The sequence below is a fragment of the Vanacampus margaritifer genome, chromosome 1 (assembly GCF_051991255.1).
Source record: "Vanacampus margaritifer isolate UIUO_Vmar chromosome 1, RoL_Vmar_1.0, whole genome shotgun sequence".
In the NCBI taxonomy this organism is placed as follows: Eukaryota; Metazoa; Chordata; class Actinopteri; order Syngnathiformes; family Syngnathidae; genus Vanacampus; species Vanacampus margaritifer.
In genome coordinates this window covers 58,804,802-58,825,458 of record NC_135432.1, presented here as the reverse complement: position 1 = coordinate 58,825,458, position 20,657 = coordinate 58,804,802, and the positions used below count along the sequence as shown (strand labels likewise).

The following is a 20,657-nucleotide window of genomic DNA, read 5'->3' as shown; positions in this document are numbered from 1 at the left end:
ACATGCACATAAAATAAAAGCACAACTTTCAGAACAAAAACCATCACACGTTACGTTTTACTTTGACTTCGTGCTAACTGTAAGGACCGGTCATAGACTGTGGGAGGACCGGGTGCGGTCCCCCGGGCCGTACTTTGTCTAGATCTGGTTGAGTAGCTTAGCTTTTACAGCCTCTGAAGCAACTGAAGTTAAAAGGGATACTTGACTCATTGAGCCATTTGCAGCAGTAAAAGTTAATATTTTGTCCAGAATGAATTTGATAAGTTCATTATTTTTCTTGTAGAATTATAACCTAACCTTTAAAAAAAATTTTTTTTCCCCATTTGCTGTCAACTGAAAATGAGGAAGGATTTAAATGTGTACATTTTAACCCCAAAATTAGTATAATTTTATTTATTTTTTTTACGATTAGGCCGATTTTAAAATTGTGGAGTGTAATAATTGAAATTGTAATTGAATTTCAAATAATTGCACAGCCCTAGCTAGCTGTGAGGTGGCCTAGCGTTGCGTTTCTGTGGCAACACACCCGTGAAGCTGAAGAGACGATTACATCAATCTTGTAAGGATGACCCGCCTCTCGAGTCGCACCACTCGATGCCATTTTTTCACCTTTTGTCTCTGGCGTATGCACAACTGCCTAACCGCTCCCTCACATTGGCTCCGTCTCGAGCCGAAACCCGAGTACTTGACTTGAGATGCCTGCGAGAGTGCCAAGTCGTTTAGTAAAGATCCGTTGTTTAAGAGTTGTCTCCCCACTCTTAATGCACATTTGAGGTCTCGCATGCCAAGCTGTATCGTAGCAACTGACTTCCTGCCTTCTTTTTTGGCGTTTGGGTGCTGATTGCCAATGCTGCGAATCTTGCTGTGGAATCAGTGCCATTTTTTTGCATTTGCAAATAGAGCTGCAAAAGTTGTGGGAAGAAGCAGCATGTGGTGTTTTGGGTAATCTAGTAGTGAAAAGCAGATGCTTGATTCTTGATTAATATTTTATGTTTTTTGTATTTTTTTTTTAATGTGTTTGCTTTGTGAAAAAGTATATTTGAAGTTTAGCGGTGTTTATTGTTAGTTTTTTTTTTTTGGGGGGGGGGGTGTAATTACAAAAATAGATGTATTTATATTTTCCAATGTATTTTAATGGCTGGCAATTTTTTCAGGTTGGCCCAATCCCTATCCCTTCAAACCACTATATAGATTTAAGTTGTAATATCACCATTCACCACTAGATGGCAGACATACCTTAGTTGCGCCTACAGCGGGTCTTATACTGCCCTATACCACAATTTAACTAGGCCTAATATTTTTTTATTTTTTTGGGCAGCTTTTAGAATGGCATGCAGAACAAGAATACTAAATATTACTTTGGTGATTACAAATGTACAAAATCAATTCGAGGACTTAATGTTGGTTTGCTTTTTAGCAGTTTTATGCCATCCTTGAATGATAATTTTTATGCAAGAGAGTCCTTTGTACTGGGAAAATAAATCAGTTATGTTAAAATTGAAATACATTAAGAGCACCTATTTTGTATGTATGCAAAAGTATTTTGTCCATATTTAAAAAGGCCCGTTTTGGCATACATCTAGTTAGGTTGTATGTTGTTCTACGTGGCCCTCTGGAAAAAAAACACAAAAAATGTGGCGCCCTTCGTCACTTAAGTTGCCCATCCCTGCTCTAAGGTCTTCGTTTGGGCGAACGAGTTTCTCGAAAGGAGGAACACACAGACACACACATGCCCACTGCTTTGAGGGGGACTGGCTGATTGTTTGTGCTATTTATAGCCACCCTGACCGTAGAGCCCGCATGGGACCAGTGGCCCAGCTCATGGAGGAGAACACCTCACTCGGGTTTCACAGTCCACTGCCTGCTACCTCTTGCGTTGCGCACACTTGATTGTTGTAGTATTTTCAAGCGTCAAACTTTTCTTTGCGAGCAAAAAGAAGCATGTGTAGTGTTGTTCCTTAAAAGCATATTCAGGTTGAGCTTGTAAAATGTGCGTGTGCATTTCGAGCCGACTGGCAGACGTTCCCCGTTGCCAAAATGTAACCACATCTGTGCCTCACTTACCCGTCTCTCAGCCTTCTTCTTCATTATTATGTTAACAAACATCAGCTCTTTTTGCTTTCCAATATCATGTGGGAGTTGAAAATGAATTGTCTCTCTGTGTCACAGTATCACTGTGTGCAATATGTACACTTTACTTGAAACAGCGGAACAAGGAACTTTTTTAAATTCATTTTTTTAAACTCTTTTGTCATTTTCTGTTTTGGTTGTGCGGTGATTCTCGTAGCCTACTTTCATGCCATGTTCACAATTATCCTGTGAGTGTTAAGTTAGATGGTTAGTCCAAGGTGTAAAGCTGCTAAGCGGACCCTAATAATAATAATAATATAATTCAAAAATTGAATCCCCCAAAATTTATATAAGTAAAAAAAATATATATAAAAAAAATAATAATAATAATTTAAAAAAAAAATATATATATATATATAGTGAGCGGGTCGGCGCACAAGTCTCGCCGGCTTGTTACCCTTAGTAACCCTTAGGACCGCCCCCTCATTTGAATAACATTTCATCCTGGCAGTATAGACTAAATCTGCAAAAAATCAAAATAGATAAATAACTAAAAGTGAAAATAAAAACGAATATAAAAAAATATAATTCTAAAATTAAATACAAATGTATTTATTTTATATATATATATATATATATATATATATATATATATATATATATATATATATATGTGTATATATATATATATATATATATATATATATATATATATATATATATGTGTATATATATATATATATATATATATATATATATATATATATATATATATATATATATATATATATATATATGTGTATGTGTATATATATATATATATATATATATATATATATATATATATATATATATATATATATATGTGTATATATATATATACACACACACATATACATATATATATATATATATATATATGTATATATATATATGTATATATACACACATATACATATATATATATATTTTTTTAAATAAATATAAATGGAAAGAAACACTATATACTGTATGTGTGTGTGTGTATATATATATATATGTATATATATATATATATATATATATATATATATATATATATATATATATACACATATATATATATATATATATATATATATATATATATATATATATATATATATATATATATATATATATATATATATATATAAATTCTGATTTAATTTTTATCTTCATTTTTAGTCATTTACTTATTTAGTCACTTATTTATTTTGAATTTTGGCAGTTTTGGTCCTCCATACGCACGCACAGCAACTGCTTTTCACGTCGGCTCGTATCTAAAGCATGTTTAGAATATCCATTGGGGAACATGTGGGTTTAGAATTTGTGGAATGCGAGGCGAATGCATCTGCTGGCTGAAGAATGTACACTTTGTTCAAACCGTTTTCCGCCATCATTGTTTTCGAAGCGAAGCACGTAAAAACGCGAGTTTGGCCGATGGACATCTGTCATGATGCATAGAGATGGACGAGTATCGGTACCTTGTTTTAAGGCATCGGGTTCTCACGGAGGGTGCCGATACCAGCCATCGAGTAAAAATGTTCTCAATGTATCCCAACGTAATACCCTATTTTATGGGCAGGAGACCCTTTTTTTTTGAAATCGTTGGCTCTACAAGGCCGATGTTGCATAAACAACATTTGTTTTTCCGTTAAAAACGACATCACAGCTGGCCTCCCTGTACTGAGGAGGCGGCGGCGGTGCTGGACATCTGCCCAAGTCATTGAGGACAACAGCTGAAGGAAATGAAACATAGCTTGCGCACACCAGGGCTGGAACCTCTCATGCATTTGCGCTCACTAGTGGAGGAAGTGAGGATCAATGAGGCCGAAGCAAAAAGGGGTTTTAGACCAACGGACCTCTGAACGTGTCCCCTAAGCTTTGCAGGCGCGAATGTGTCCGTTCATAAGAGTGCGAATGGCGGCTTCAGACGGAGAGGCACGCTGCACTTTGCAGCTATTTTTGGCCGCATGTTCCCATTTGGCACTTGGGGTGGAGCTGTTGCTCGATTGGAAACTTTCATACAGAGATGCAGGTTCAAGGTCATATTCAACTTTTATTGGATAAGGAGCTTACCTGTTAGTAGTACACTTTATATATAAAGGGCTTGATTCATTTGAATTGATATAAAATAATACATTTGTAGTGATCAGATTACCGTATTTCCTTGAATTTGGCTCCGCAAGAATCGCGATGACGTCACGAGTGGCTTTGTCCCGAATGAGTAAAGGTGACGGTGATTTTATTCTCCACATGACAAGAAATAGAGGAATTCTCCAAAATCTTCTTCCTCCATTTTTTTTACAAGGCTTGGTCATCTTCGGAGACAATCGGCTCAAATCTCTACAAATTTCGATATTTGGCCAGAATCGAAATTCCCCTGCTCTCTTTTTGTAACTCCTCACCTGGCCATAAAAAGCCTCGCCGAGGGGACTACAATGATGCACTGCGGGTGAAGCAGAGTGGGAAGAAGTTAAAAATGACAAGCGGGGCATGGGAGAATTTAGGTGAAGTTTGGAGAAAGCACAGATGCCTGGAGGAGCGTTCTGTTCCTCACACATACGCTCGACATAGTTCCGTGCACATACACACATGCTGCATTTGAATCAGTAATGAGCTTCAGGAAGCTGGCTTATCTCCCTCCGACTTCCTCCTCCCACTCCCTCTGCCAGTCAGAGTATCAGGCTAAATGTTGCACAGCGCTCTACCAGGAGGAACCGCCTGAGAGCTTATTGCCCTTAAACGTCAACCGCTGACTGCACGGCGCCTGCTACCCATCAAAACATAATGTACGTTGTCTAGCTCCTCCCCTTTGAAATAGCTCCCTGACACATGACGGATTTCTGTTGTTGTTGTTCTCAATCCAGCTTGTTTTCCGTGTCTCCCACAGCCAACACAGGTGTTTCGAAGCATCAGCTAATCAGCAAGCTCTGCATGAAAGCCTGGTAACGATCCTCAGCTGTGTTGGCTGAGAGAGACGCGGAAAACAGGCTGGGGTTGAGAACCAGAGCTCGAGTACAATACTGTACTTTGTCAAGACGTGAAATAAAAAAATTATGAATAGAAAGTTAAAATCCATGGGGTCTTCTATCTCTTTAATAAAACAATATATTTTTATAGGTGTGATGGTTAGCTAATGTAGCATTTCAAGTTTGTGACGTTAGCAAAGCTATTGGCCATTTAACATTGGCTGTTTCTCAATAGCAAAAAAGCGAGTCTCTTTGTAAATCCGAACGATTTCGTACTTTTTCGCTTCATCATCGGCCGACACTGATGCGTTTCTGTGATATTTTTTTCTGATATTTTCCTAGCCAAGTCTTCACAAGTATCCAACTGAAGCATCCTTGGTTTAAGCTAGCTGACAAAAACATCCGGACATTGCGTGCGTTGTTGGTTTATTGGTACTTTCCATTGGAACTCTACTTGGACTGTGACTCGTGACATTTCACAACACAAGGATGTAAGAATTGAGAAACGGCTATTGGTTTATCATAAGGCCAGCCAGCCAAGGTTAGATAGCTCTTAGTCTTAACTACATGCGGTGTGATTTTTATGTAAAAAAGAAAAAGAGAAGAAGCTATTTGTTCTGCACTCAGTATAGCAGGCGTGTTTTTGAATCGATATGTGGCCGCATCTATTTTTTATGGGAATATTCAACAAAATGTCTTACTTAGGGTTAGGATTCACACATAAAGCATGGAAGAATGTTCTATTAATGGAACATTAAGCCTTAATATTTGATTTCCGTGCTGTTCGAACAGACCTGTTTGTTAAATGCAGTGGCTCAGTTATAAGCCTGAAGTTTCAGATAAATAAATACATTTTCATCCAAATCTTACAGTGTACATGTACAAGTTTACTGGTTAGTATTTTCTAAATTTGAGTAAAAAAATAAAATAAAATCTCAATAATCAATTTATAGATTTGTATCGGGATTAATCGGTATTGAATCGAATCGTGACCTATGAATCGTGATACAAATCGAATTGCCAGGTACTAGGCAATTCACACCCCTACAGTATAGCAATGTGTTTCTTTTTTTGCCTTGGTACTGAACTACATTTTAGAGTCGGTATGTTTCATTGTAATTTTTTTTTGTTTTTTACACTTAAGTATAGGAGTTGAATCATTGCTTTGACTTTTTTTGCATAAATATCTATATTTCTACTTAAGTACAGATTACTTTTGCTAACTCTCAGTTTGCAAGGGTTGTTCCACACACTTCAGAATCAACATGGGTTTGAAAGCCTGGGTTAGCCTGTTTATTTTATGTTTATTTTCACAGAAAAGCTTAGCACCTTAAGTTGAATTAATACAAGCGACAGACAGACTACAGCCAAGTGTAGTCTGAAGTTATTGCTAGGCTGTCCCAGGGTGAGTTGGCAGCTGAGGCCAGGCCAGCTATTTGAACCACGACCAAATTTTCCACTAACCATAAAGTACACCTGACAAACATGGCATGTAAGTCAGAGAGAAATGCGAAGGGACGTCACAGATTCTGGGCCTTGAGCATTTGTTGATCTGGAGTAAGCAATCACTAAAGGGGATCCTCACTTTGTGGCAGTCCTGACATGTGAGATTATGAACAGAGAGCAATAAAGTGGTTTGCGCAGCAGTATAACTCTTTTGACTGCCAGACGTTTTCAGAAAAGGGATGCCGTGGGTGCCAGCCGATTTAAGCATTTTGACTGATCTTTCAAGGTCCACAGAAAATTATGTGTTTGGACTATGGAAACACACATACTACCAAATGAAAGATTGGACTCTCATCTTTTCATCAGAAAGTTTTTGAGTAATCAACAATAGAAAATGGTTAGTTTCACCTCTGTTTTGAAACAAACGTCTTTTAACGTCTTTGGCACTCCTCCATAGGATTTTACTAAACGTTATTTAACGTTTTTGGCAGTCAAAGAGTTAAGAATATTTCAACAACTCAGTTTTTCATTTGACTGTCTTATATTTATTGCCTACAAGTATTTTTCATAGCAATATTTACGGTAATTAGGATTTTATTATTGTGGTAGGGTAGGTTCCGACTTAAGTGGCAATTATTTTTTTTTTTGCTATTGTATGAACGGATTTCTATCTGTATTTATTTTTTCCTTTCGTCTTACAAGACAGTCCTCACAGATTGGCCCATATTCGTCACATAAAAGGTCTCAGCCCACCTCTAAAAATCATTGACATTGCAACCGATGATCAGCTTGATCCTTTGTGAGTTACTGTATGATTCCTCAGAACGGATCCATATTTCTTGATACCCTATTGTTTGAGACAGGCCACAATGGAGCTAGACACAATGCAGTCTATTAGTTGGTCAATAGAGAATCATCACACAGCAGAACAAAACTGTCTTTTTTTTTTTTTATTATTATTTTTTTTTAGATGAAGCTGATTAACTGTAGCTGAGATTTCACTTTAATAGTCTGCAGTGATCCACAATCACTACGGAACAATCTTCTAAGTTTGACCCAATTTCAAGTACCTGTTCGTATTTGCTCTGAGTTGTGCTTTTTAGGTTTGTTGAGCCGTTGAATGGATGAGCTGTCACCCAACCCCATTTACGCAACAAATACCAACGCATGCACACTCCCCATTTTTGTTTGTTAGGATAGACAATGAATGGTATGGACGTCAAGCGGCCCCTGCCCTGCCGCTCTACCATACTTTCCACTCAGATTAGCCTGGTCTGTAAAAATCAAGATTTCTCTCTTTCCGCGTTCCCATTTTTGAACGCCTTACAAACCTCCCCGCGGGCGCCACTGTTCAAGCTTTCCATCTGAAAACAGTGCGAGCATCGAACCCCAGGGTCTGTTTTCGGAGCGGATCAATAATGGAAAAAGGGATCTATGTATTATGAATGAAGAAACGTTGTACCCTGGCGCAGAAGCTTGCAAAATGTGTATTCACTAACAACGGTGCCGATGGACGCCTTCCGTGTTGCCTTTTAACAAAAACCCCGCGCATGTTATAACTATTGTGTTTGTTTCTGTGTTTGATGCAATCGGAGTGAAATGTCATCACAGCGCATTGAAATCGGCCTTGCGAGTTACTGTGATGGTAGCGACACCTGCAGCTGATGGAACAACCACAAAGCAGAGGAAATGTGAAGTAGGATTTTATGAATCGGTCTCAACAATTGACTCATTCACTGCCATTGACGACTATTGACGTCAAAAAATAATTTGAACTATTTCTGTTAGTTTAACATTTTTCCCCACTTTTGTTAACAAGAGTATGAAAACCTAGGATTACAGATATAAAATTTATGATTAATCGTGAGTTGACTATTGAAGTTATGCGATTAATTACAATAACATTTTTAAAGAAAAAGTAAAGATTTTCTTTTTTTTTTTGAAATTAGCAGCATAGGGCGATTAAATTTTTTAATTGTAATTAATTTTATGACTCATGAGTTAACTCATGATTAATCACAAATTTATATCTGTTCTAAATGTACCCCCCAAAAAATCTAGGTTTTCATACTCCTGTTAACAAAAATGTAAAAAATTAATAGAAATAGTTCAAATGAATATTTGACGACTATAACCATCAATGGCAGCGAATGAGTAAAACATGAACTTGTTTCACTGAAAGAAAAACAGACGCAAAGAATAACAACAAAAACAAACTCAAGCTTAATGATTCATTTTGTTGATGTGCCAACCTGATTCCATTTGAACCTCAAAGTACAATTCGTTCACGTGGTACCTACAGCTTGTTGGTGCTAAGTAATGAATTCCTTGTCCGGGGGTCTCAACTATTGTCACTCTGGGATCCGCATCGTCCTACTGTTGCAAAGTCACGGCCATTTTTCTAGAAGTTAAGAACGAGAATGCATTTGACTATTCACAGGTGATAAGGGCCGCGAATAGTGAAAATCCACATATAATTGGCAAAAATTAGAAATGCTTGGGAGAGAGAGAAAAAATTTACCCCCCACCCCAAAAAAAAGTGTTTCCGATGAAAAATGGGGCTTGACTTACCTCATTTTATTCCGAACTACTGTGTGGTTGTTGATGAATCACAATTATTTTTTTCCCCTGGAGAGCTCAGTATTGTTCATTCTTTATTATTGTTATTATTATTTATATTGTGAATCAGAATTCATTGTGCCCGCGGCACCCTTTTTTGCATAACGTGCGTACGCACGTTTTATGCACGGTTAGTGAATTAGGGCCCGAGATGCGTTTGTGTGTGTGTGTGTGGGGGAAGGGGGTGAAAAGCAATTATTTAGTGTAGACTGTCTTTGCAATTTAACAGGGAACGTTTTTATGATTAAATTACCTCTAGTTACATTATTTGCGACGGGTATAAAAATAAAACAAATCTAAATAAATTGACCAGGCTCATGGGAAAAATTGTGCTTTACTTTAGAGGTGCCTGAACTTTGACTCTACTTTGACTGTACTTCACTGGGCTGTTACCTTGAACAATACAGTTCTTCCGTCCACCACACGACATTCCTTTCTTGCAGCGCAATATGCCGCTACCCAGGAAGCGGCTCTGACTTCACACTCACAAGTTCAAATTCCTCAATATTTGGCTCTTTTGTCTTCTAAGCCCCTCGGACCAATTTTCAAGAAAACACCCACTTGTGTAAACTGCCCTTGTTTGATTTCTTGTACCGACGTATCGGCAGGTATTTTATTGCTGTGGCGGGCGGAGGCCGTGCCCACAAATATACACACACTGATCAAATACTTGTTTATTTAAGTATTTGACAGCCACCGTTTCGTTTGGCTCTGCATCAAGGGTGTGTGATCTACCGGCGAATATTCCTGCGAGAGAGTCGGCGGCGTTGGATTGGGCCAACCAGCTGCGAGATCCTCTGGAAAAGAGCAGCTTGTAGTAATCAAAGCGTGAAATGAGTTTGAAAGCCGTGTGTTTGGTAAACACACTGTGGAGCTCGCAAGCAGAGGGGGGTGGCTCGAAGGGTCACTTGATGGGATTTGTTTATTACCGAGGCCTGGTTTTATTTTTAGCCCCGAGAGGTGAAGCGGGGTCTATTTTTGGCCGAGCTGCCAGTCAATATGCACTAACTTCTTATTGACATCCAGCTGCCTATGAATTATATGCAGTAACAACATATTGGAAATACTATCTGAAGCGACCATTTTATAGGACAGGTTTGCTTGATGGGAATAGAGAGCCTTTTAAGTTTAAATTCTCTTGCTTGATGGCGCTTGTCTTTCTAAACCTTCCTGGTGCCAAATAACCCACGACAACAGTAGACAATTACCACCTGCTAAACTCACCAACACGGAATCGACACAGTCGAGGTAAACGACCCTTAATCAATGAATTAATCAATCCTGGTTTGGGCTACAACATGTGTCATCAATTAAAAGTTAAAGAGGTCCAGTTAAGGGAACTGTCTTCAAGCTGATGTATTTGATCGTATTTGTAAGCTAAATGCTACAAACATAATATATTTTCCCATAATCAGGGATGTGATTTTTCCGCTAATTCGCGGAATTCCGCTTTTTTTTTAATCTCCCCCCCCCCAAAAAAAAAAAATTCTGATTTTTTTTTTTTTTTTTTTAATAGTTGTAGTTCATTGTGTATGCACATGACTCCGACAGATAACATCTTCTGCTATAACAAAGACATTTGTGGTATGCTCTAATATGAGTTACTTTTCATTTGGTCATGATACAAATATTTGTTCATGAAATTTGAACTCTTCAACTTTATTTATGTGTTAACTTAGTAATCACATTAGTTAGATATGATGATATTCTCAGTGATAGTTTTTAAAAGCAAAGGCAGTCCAATGTTTTTGAATGTGACTGATTTTGAGTTGACTAAAACTGCCATTTTATATGGGATAGTTCAATATACATTGAAAATTTATGCTGTTGTTTTGTCTATTTCTTTGTCATGTGAGTGCATTGAAAGTACTTAAAAACACGGAAAACCCATGAGCTCCGGGGGGCTATGCCCCCCTTGTCCCCCCACCAGGGCGCTGCCCTGGACCTAGCTGGGTGCCAGCGGCCCCCAGACCCCCGGCTAAATTTTCAGATAATTTCACTTTGGTCAAATCACATCCCTGCATAATGCTAATGCATAATTGTTCGAAAATTAAATAAATTTTTTATGATTTATTATGTCTGTAGTACATGACTAAGTGACTAACTGCTCAATTTGGACATTTTCACTTATGGGTGTACTCACTTTTGTTGCTGGGGATTTAGCTATTAATGGCTGTATTTTTGAATTATTTTGACTGTACACTGACTACTTTTCCATTGTGTCATTTCTTCAGTCCCATGAAAAGATGTAATTAAATATCGGTCTTTTGTGAGATTTTGTGAGAAGTTTACAGCATTAACACATTTTCTGCCCACAATCCAAATATGTATACAGTACATACCGGTATATGTTTAATTTAAATTTTTTTTTGTTTTTTACGCCTTATAGATGACTGGAAGGTGTTGTGACATATAGCCCATTACGCCAAACCCCCCCCCCCCCCCCCCCCCAAGCTTTTACGTTACATTATCACTAGTCCTGTATTAGTTCAACTGTTGCATTCGTCTGTTTGTATGTGGTCCAAAACTAAATGTGAATTTTGAGCCCAAAAAGTTTGCCCAACCTTAGTGTATGGCAAATACCCCCCCAGTCTTCACTTTCCCATGCGGCTTGAGGACCTGATGTAGGACTATGCATTCGAGGCTATATCTGTCTCACTGGCTCTCTCTCATGAATCATGCAGGAAGCATAGATAATGGATGGCTTTTGTGGTGTCTCTAGCCTTTCACTGCTTACTGGCCAGACAGATCTATTTGCATGACCTATATTTACCAGCGTGCCATTGTGCTGCCCATGAGTGGGACATCAAAACGAGCATGTCGGCTTCTTATCGGTTGAGCGTTTACGGATATTTGCTGTGTCTTACGCCGTGATTTAGCTAACATTTTAAAAGCTCTTGGTTTAGGATTTTAGCGCAAGGGTCAATGTCAACTGGTCAACTGAAACTGGTATATTCCATACGTAGGTTACAGTAAGCGGTTTAGGATTAATGAAAAAGCGCCGTTGACCTTTTCCCTTGATGGATGCTGTCAATCTGACATAATTTACATTGTATGGGTTAAAGCTTCTTTGACGGCATTAAATGTCATTAAAAAAAAAAAGGATTAAAATGAGTTACGATATTGGTCAGGAACAAAATAAACTTCTAATTCAAGGTACCGCTGTTTGAGTTTACTAAAGCAACTGTGCTCTGTGGTGTCATTTTGAATGACAAAAAAAAGTAACAAATGACCTTGTAGGCTACAGTTAGCATGCTGGATGCGGGTTAGCCACAAGCTAGCCACAAGGCTTGATTTTACTAGTTTACTGATGAGCAGCACGTTTGGTGCTTAACTCACATTATTTCAAAATGTCATACATGCTGACGTTTTGCAGTATGTATAACATGAGCTACACATATCAGGCTTATTTCCTTTTTGTTTCAGCCTGTCATTGATATCTGTTGTAGCAGCTTAGCAAGTGAAGCTAAAATTAAAAAAAGTTGCGCAAATGTATCTGGTTATATGGTGACTGTCTAACCAATGTCATGTTGTACTTCTTCGTGCAGGTAAACTTTGTGGCAGGCCAGTTGTTTGCGCTGCTCATGGCCGTGTGGTTCCGTCTCTACCTCCACCCCAGTAAGACCAGCCCCTTTGTCAGACATGTTGTGGCTACTCTGCTGGGCTTCTATTTGGCTCTTTTCTGCTTCGGCTGGTGAGTCACTCCTGTTGTAAAACGCATGCTATTATTTAGCTTCCTTCCCTCTTTCTTTTATTCCTTCTGTCAAACAAACGGAATGTACGCTGACTGCTCTCTGATAGTGTTTTCAGGTGAGCTTTTGGTCATCAACGACTTTAGTTCGTTGTCGATCAAAGGGTCAGTGGGTGCACATTCTTGTACGTAGATTACAGCACTTCCTTTCTCACTCTTACAGCAATTAGATCAATCGCTTTGTAGCAGATACCCAATTAGAACGCTGTCACACTTTAATTGACAACAACACTAGGCAGAGAGCCTCAGTGTGCATATGTGTGTGTTTCCACATTTGGTTATAAAACAGGTTTGTAATACAGGTTTGCATTAAATGGGAAGTCAAATTTAAACATTTTTTGACAATAACATGTTATAAAAGTGACCTCTCTAGTCTAAACATGACATTTTGATTACTATCACATTTGTGGAATATGAGTTATGCTGCAAAATCCAGCCGTTTTTAATCCATTTCAGGAGGCGGCCATTTTGCCACTTTGTGTGGACTGAAGATGACATCACAGTTGGTCGGGTGCTCAGAAGATGACCAATCACAGCTCACCTGTTTCCTGAAAGTGAGCCGTGATTGGTTGTTAGGCTACCTGAGACCTGAGCAACTGTGATGTCATTTTCACTCGACAGCAAGTGGCAAAATGTCCGCCTTCTGATATTAATAATAACTGCTGGATTTTACTGCTTATATCCTATTCCACTAACGCAATATTCAATATTAACCAGAAGACTGTATTTAGACTCGGGGGGCTGCATAGAACATATTACTGTCAAGAATTTTTTGGGGGGGTTGACTTACCCTTTTAAAATCGAGCACGATCAATACAACTGCATCAACAACCTGAATGGCACACGATAGCCTCTTTTGCAGTTTTCCCTCACTATACGCGGTACATCATTTGCATCATGGTATTTCTATATTGTGTATTTTCATCTATTGTGGATTGTATATTTGTCTCAGGCAAAATAAGTGTCAGTTCTCAGTGGCAGAATTCCTTTACACACACATCTCAATTTGCACCAAAATGGAAGGAGTTTTGTAGAAAATGGTGTTCTATGCATATTTCTGCCAACGGACAAAACAAGCAAGTCCACGTCCACACGTTTTCAGCAAATTGTCATTATTATATATTTATTTGACCCAAAGCACTACCTTCTTAATTCAACAATTATTATAACTAGTTTAGCCATTTTGGCCAAATCCTTTATAAATACTGTTATACGTTTTCTTATTACTAAACAATACAAACCAATGCTATCACTTTAATTTAAATTAAATGGAAAAACAGCAGAAACACATGTACACCAATAGTGAATGAAACAATGCTATCACAATCATGTAAATCTCAACAACAAAAGAGGAACTCGTGAAACTGACCCCCGTGTCCCTAACCTACAGTTGACAGGAAGTTGAATCAAAAAAGACGACACAGCACTTTTACCACGTTAAAAAAAAAAAAAAATCCAATTGTCAATTTGACAACGTCATGGCAGCGGGTTTGTCTAAAATGGATCAATGCAAAAGACATTTATGTTGTTGAAAGCATGCCAGACAATGTTATTTGCTACATTAATAGGCTATAATCCCAGATAGATTGCTTTTACGTTAGTATGCTTCAGAGAGCGAGCGTTGGGCGGTTAGCTTAGCATTTCAAATTTACTGTATAAACTACAACCGCACTTTCTGATGTAATCGGATAACGCTTATGGTACCAATGCAACTTTCTTATCCATAATTCATGTCTTTTTTTTTCTTTTTTTTTTGTTGCATTTGTCTTTATACCCCAAATACTAATTGAGCTCCATACAATGATGTATGTAAACATTTCTGACGTCAGCTGCTAATGAGGTGCTGATTGCTATCCTGTGACTGGATATGACTCATTTTAGGGTTGAAAAAGCCACATGGTGGATGGTGAGACTGCTTTCATAACGCATCATTTCCTCTTTTTGCTGTCAGTCCGGGGGTTACAAAGCGGAAGATTACAGAAAGCAGCACGTTGGAAGAACATTCTAATCCCGTGCAAATGACGCGCGTCCATACCCTCTTGTGAGACAGTTTGACTTCGTGTTGTAATTGCCTGTCATTTCGAGGACACGAACAAAAGTATTGGGACAGCAATTGGTGGCAAATTCAACTCTTCCGGGAAGACTTTTTACATGATGTTGGAGTGTGTCGGTGAGGTCAAAGGGCACTGATGTTGGATCATCTATCAAGGTTATTATAGATAACGAAAAAATTAAATAAATAAAAAAATCCCCATTTTTTTATCAATGAAATATAGTCACATGTTTGTATTTACATGATGTCCTTCTCTGCAGGTATTCCCTCCATTTCCTGGTGCAAAGCGGTTTGTCCTACAGCGTTATCGTCTTCGCCGGCCTGGAGCACATGCACAAGTAAGCGCTTCTTCACATTCCGCCCGCAGAAATGGCCGCCCGGTGCAACGTAGTAGCATCGACCGTCTGCGTTTGTTTGTCTGCCTCGGTTTGAGGCGTACGAGCCGGGGTTCCGATGACGATGATTCTGCCCTCAGGCCTACCTCTGTGTGATCGTGGCTCATCAGGACACACAAACACACACACACACACACACAAGCAAACACACGCTTTGATGCTAGGATTCAAGGTTATGAGTGCAGGTGTAAACAGACGTCATGTTTCCCCCGTGGGCTCAGCACTGAAAATAGATGCTAACAAAACTTTTTTTTTCCCCACCAAAGCAGCTGCTCTGATAAAGGACTCGGTGTGACCATGAGCTAAAACAAAGAACAGGGTTATGCTGACTGAAGGAATAAGATCCACTACATTGAGATTGGTACTCATTTGAATAATGATGTCGTAGTTTACTGATTGGCGCTTCTAGGATGTTGTCCCGCTAAGCTAAGCTATGGATTTGGCATTGAGTTTGACACCTGTGCAGGTTTACCGCAATGTCATCGGTGTCAAAGTTCCGCCGCGGGGCACAAGCATTGTGGCAGGATGCACTGACATGCTCGTGTCTGCCGAGGGCGTTGAACCCACGGCCGTGGGTCGTCTTTGCATAGCAAATGTGGCATTATTAAAGTGGCAGGCTGAGAGTGACCTTACTGTGACCTTGCGTGAGAGTAAAGTGGGTTACCAGTAGCACGGTCAAATTTGAGCATTTTGTATCTTAAGTTACGAAAGAGCTGATCAATTTCTGATATTAACTCATTCACTGCCACTGACTGTTATAAACGTCAAAAAATTATTTTAACTATTTCGATTAGTTTGACATATTTTTGCTGCTTTTGTTAACAAGGGTATGAAAACCTAGATGTTTTTTATTGTACATTTAGAACAGATATAAAATTTGTGATTAATTGTGAGTTAACTATTGAAGTCATGCGATTAATTAAAATTACAAATTTTAATCGCCCCTAATTTTTAATAATCATCTCGTCAGGAGATTAACATTTTTTAATTGTAATTAATCGCATGACTTCACTAGTTAACTCACGATTAATCACAAATTTTATATCTGTTCTAAATGTACAATAAATTTTTTTTCTAGGTTTTCATACTCTTGTTAACAAAAGTGGGAAAAAAATGTTAAACTAATAGAAATAGTTCAAATAATTTTTTTTACGTTTATAGCCGTCAATGGCAGTGAATGAGTTAATGTGACAGCTTTATGGAGCAGCTAAAAGCAGCTTTTTGATGGCACCGTGAGAACAAATTTTGAGTTTGAAAATGGCCCAGCATGATTCGAGACTGGCGGCAAATTCTTTGTTCACAATGCTTGGCATTGTGTTTCAAGGCATTCCCACTTTCTCTTTGTGCCACTCCCCGTTCTCCCTTTGACAGTTCACCTGTTGGACATTTAGTACAGAATGTTCTAGAATGCTTTCATGTGTGACACACAGCGCCACCTGCTGGTTAATGATTGCAAGCGCAAATAATGCTAACATTTCTTGCCTGACTATATGAGCAAATGGGAAATTCACTTCCAAATACTGGAGGTCAGAAATTGTTCAAATAGACAGCAGTTTTTTTTTTGTCAAGCTTTTTGCATATTTCCATAAGAAAATAATTAGGACTGATACAGGGCACAACAATTCTATTTTTAGACCATGAAGGGTTTAGCATTCTTGCCTGTATCAAGGTTTTTGACTCCAACGTTAACTTGGGAAATGTGATTAATGTTCCACTTTGCACTTTTCCGTGATAATCAAGCAAAAAGGCAGAACTTGACATTTAAGTAGAGCATTTCTGCACATATATATTAAAGTACAGAACATTGGCAAATAATTGCCGCTCATTATACGCACTGATCAACCAAATTTTTTTAATAAAAATAAAAAATACAATAAAATAAAAATACAGTATTGAAAAAAAAATCTGTGAAATAGGTGAATCCACAAATACAAATTTGTTCTGTGACCAAGCTCTAACACAATTTACTCATATCTCAAATCAATATTCCCCATTCAAATGAATTGGAATTGCTTCAATTCAGTTCCAGCCAGAGCCAGTACAAAACCTCACTATTTTTGGGGGTTATGCATTTAAAAAAAATAAATAAATAAATATGACTGTATTATTTGAAAATACATAAAAGATTGTAAAGAAATAAACAGTTTTTATAAAATATAATTATTGTATGTTTGTCACAATAATGGCTTTTGCTTTGTATTTGTGCCCATAAGCCGGTCTTCTCAAACAGGGAGGTCGGAAATCCCTTCGGGCTGCAATTGCAATGCCAGGTGTGACCCCGAGAAACATTTTATTTTATTTTTTTGCCATACTAAAATAAAGTGTAATTGCACATCCAATCCAATCCACTATTTTATTTGACAAATTATACTATTTATAGTCACGTAATATATGGTAATTTGACCATTATTCGTCCGCATTAATTTCTGCTCGACTTGCATCATGATTGACCTGAGGAGGAGGTAGCCTGTCACTGACTGACTGGCACGCCATGGACAATTTGTGCCCGAGAGGAAAGTAACAGTGACGTCAGCAGCCGCGAACTTCTTCCCACTGTCACTCTCACCTCAACTGCTCAGGCGAGACAGAATATTCGATCACATTTATCTGTTCAGGAAGCCTCTTTCCATCGAAACATTGGATTAATGCTTTGATTTGAGTGAGTGGCGTCGGGGCCTGATTTGCAGATAACCTTTACGACAGTCCCTCTTTGTGTAGCAAGCTGTGACATCACGTGACTTTGGTGTGGAAGCTGCGAAGCATACAGTGTGAATTACTGCATCACAGCTGCCAGCGGGGCAGATGGAAGTGTCCTGGGCATGGATTTGAGTGGACACGGCGGTGTTGGGCTTCCAGGCATTTACTGTGTGTGCACAACCTGCCAGTGCTCAAACACACATTTCAGGCTCTTTTGTTTGACTTTTGTGTGCGTGCTGCTCAAGCGCACCTGTCCACTGCCGTCCCACAGAGGGTTTGCTTTAGTCGCAGGATTCGTGATGCAAATGACGCAAACACAAATCAGGTGTGGATAAATGGTAAATAGTCGAATCCCTTCTGCAAACAGAGCTCCTGCACACAACAATCATGAAAAGCACAGTTGTATGTTACTGGGGGCAAACGGGATCACCAAGAGGATTAAAAACGCTCATACTTTTTGAGCTGCTTATACTGTCTCAAATATACTATATCGTTGAGTTCAATAAACATTGTCATATATCCAACATAATCTACATGGACACCCAGCAGTTGCGGAAAGGTTGCTTGTTTACAAAGATAAGATAGCTATTTTTTTTTTTTCACGGCTATGGGGTGCCGTGTCGTGATGGGAAAACAAAGCTTCATGAAGCTTCATGAAGCACCTGCAATGTTTTTTTTTTTTTTTTTTTTTTACTCCTCTAGATGGTGCTCTTGGCTTATAAAGGCCAGTGCGATGGAAAGTGATTACATTTCCACATCCTCTTTAAACAAGAGTGCCATCTAGAGGAGTCAAAAGATATCACAAGTGCTTCATGAAGCTTCATTTGGCCATCACTAGTTCCGGGTTTGAATTTTGGCTTCGGTTGTATATTTTAAGACATGTGCTGTATAAAATGATGTTCAGCAGTTTTTAGCTAAAAACTACAACAACAAAAAACATTAGCTATAGTGAAGTTCTATAAAACTTTTTTTTTTTTACATTTTTTTATTATTTTTTTTAGAGAGGTTAGTATTGTTCATTCAGTAATTTTACCGACGTCATCATTATTGCTCTCTCTCTCCTTTTTTTTTTTAATTTTGTGTGTGAGTGTGTACTCATTAATTCACTTAAAACCTATAAAAAAATCCCACATCGTTCACCTAAACCGAATACTTCAGAATCCAGCTAGAGTCGTGAGGTTGTCAGGAGACCCGAGGAAGGATCAAAGAAAAGAAAGGAAAGTGAAATCCAGTTCTATAAAACTTGACACAACCGCAAAATGGAACTTGACTAAGACTAAATTACTGTGTATACCTGAATTTTATTATAAGAGTCATGCACCATTTCATTACTTAAGCTTCATTCATTCATTCATAAGTATTTTTTCCCCCAACATTGTCAACAATTTTTCATCATTTATCTGATCAACCTCCAAATGTCCTCCACTTAAAAGCTTTATGCTATATTCATAGTGTAATTTCCAACAGATGCCACAAGATGGTGTCAAAGGACTACTTTTTGTGTACATGAAGCTCCTCAACTCACCCGGGATGCCACCAAATGACACCCAAGTCATACTGTTACTTTTTTGGACCGGTTTGATGTTATGAGCTAAGTGCCGAGCGGTCGGGGTGACGGGATTTCTTCTTCTCATCTCGGCGGAAGCTTCCCGAATCAAAAGGACGCGTTGTGTCTTTTTCTCCCGTCGTGCTTTGGCTCCGGATGATGAGTTGCGCTCCCTCTGAGAGCAACACAATCCTTTTATTGTCGACAGCAGGGGGATGCTAGGTCGCTAGCACTTGGACTGCGCTCAGTCCACCCACAGACTTTCCCCTCTTGTTCTGCCTTGGCTTTTTTCTATTGAAAGCTTTTACTTTTCTGCTAACAGTGGCACATTGTTGGACGCTCCTTCGCCCTTTAGTCCAATTCTTGAGCATTTCCATAGTGATGCCTTGTTGTGGAGGCCATTGTCTTTTTTGTACTTCACCATTGACTGATAGGGACTGACGGTGTATAGATAAGTATTTTTTTTTTCAAGTTTCCATGTTGTGTTATAACCTTACACATTAGCGACAAAAGTTAAAAAACAAAACAAAAAAAAACATTCCAACAGTTTTAGTAGTTCTAATAAACAAATGTCCCAATACTTTTGTCCACTTTAGAGTATGTACATTTAGACTCCCATTTGTCAATGTAGATGCCATTTTTAAAATTGCTATATCATGTTCAACTTTGCTGCTTTTCTTGACACGGCAGCAAAGAAGAAAGCGTACTTACTTACTATCGCTAAAAAAACAATTCTTGTTAACTGGAAAAATAAACAAACTCTGAATATCGACCAATGGTCTAACCTCCTCATAAATCACATTTTAATGGAAAAAATATCTGCCTCAAATAAAAAACAAGTATCAAAATTTATAGAAACATGGTCTACGTATATAGAATTTTTTAACCTAATTCCGGTTACTTAATTCTGTCTGTTAGCGAGAGCCACTACATCGTGATAACTTACATTGATGTTTCTGCATTTGGCAATTTATTATTATATTATATTATTAGTATGGGATTTTTTTTAATGGGCTTTAGGTGAACTGATGAATACACACACGCACGCACGCACATGCACATGCTCACCCACATACACAAAAAAAAA

The 20,657-nt window shown here is 38.3% G+C and overlaps 1 protein-coding gene across 2 annotated transcripts in view; it reads left to right on the top strand.

Annotated features, from left to right (window-relative positions):
* The window catches only part of mboat2a (membrane bound O-acyltransferase domain containing 2a), a 44,338-nt gene that overhangs the window by 7,486 nt on the left and 16,195 nt on the right, over positions 1 to 20,657 (top strand). The window contains exons 2-3 of one of the 2 annotated variants that reach the window (XM_077557374.1): positions 12,677 to 12,822; positions 15,193 to 15,270. In XM_077557374.1, the coding sequence (XP_077413500.1) occupies positions 12,677 to 12,822; positions 15,193 to 15,270 (224 nt within the window). Of the gene's footprint in view, positions 1 to 12,676; positions 12,823 to 15,019; positions 15,089 to 15,192; positions 15,271 to 20,657 lie in introns of those variants that run through there. The other variant, XM_077557383.1, reaches the window with a different exon arrangement.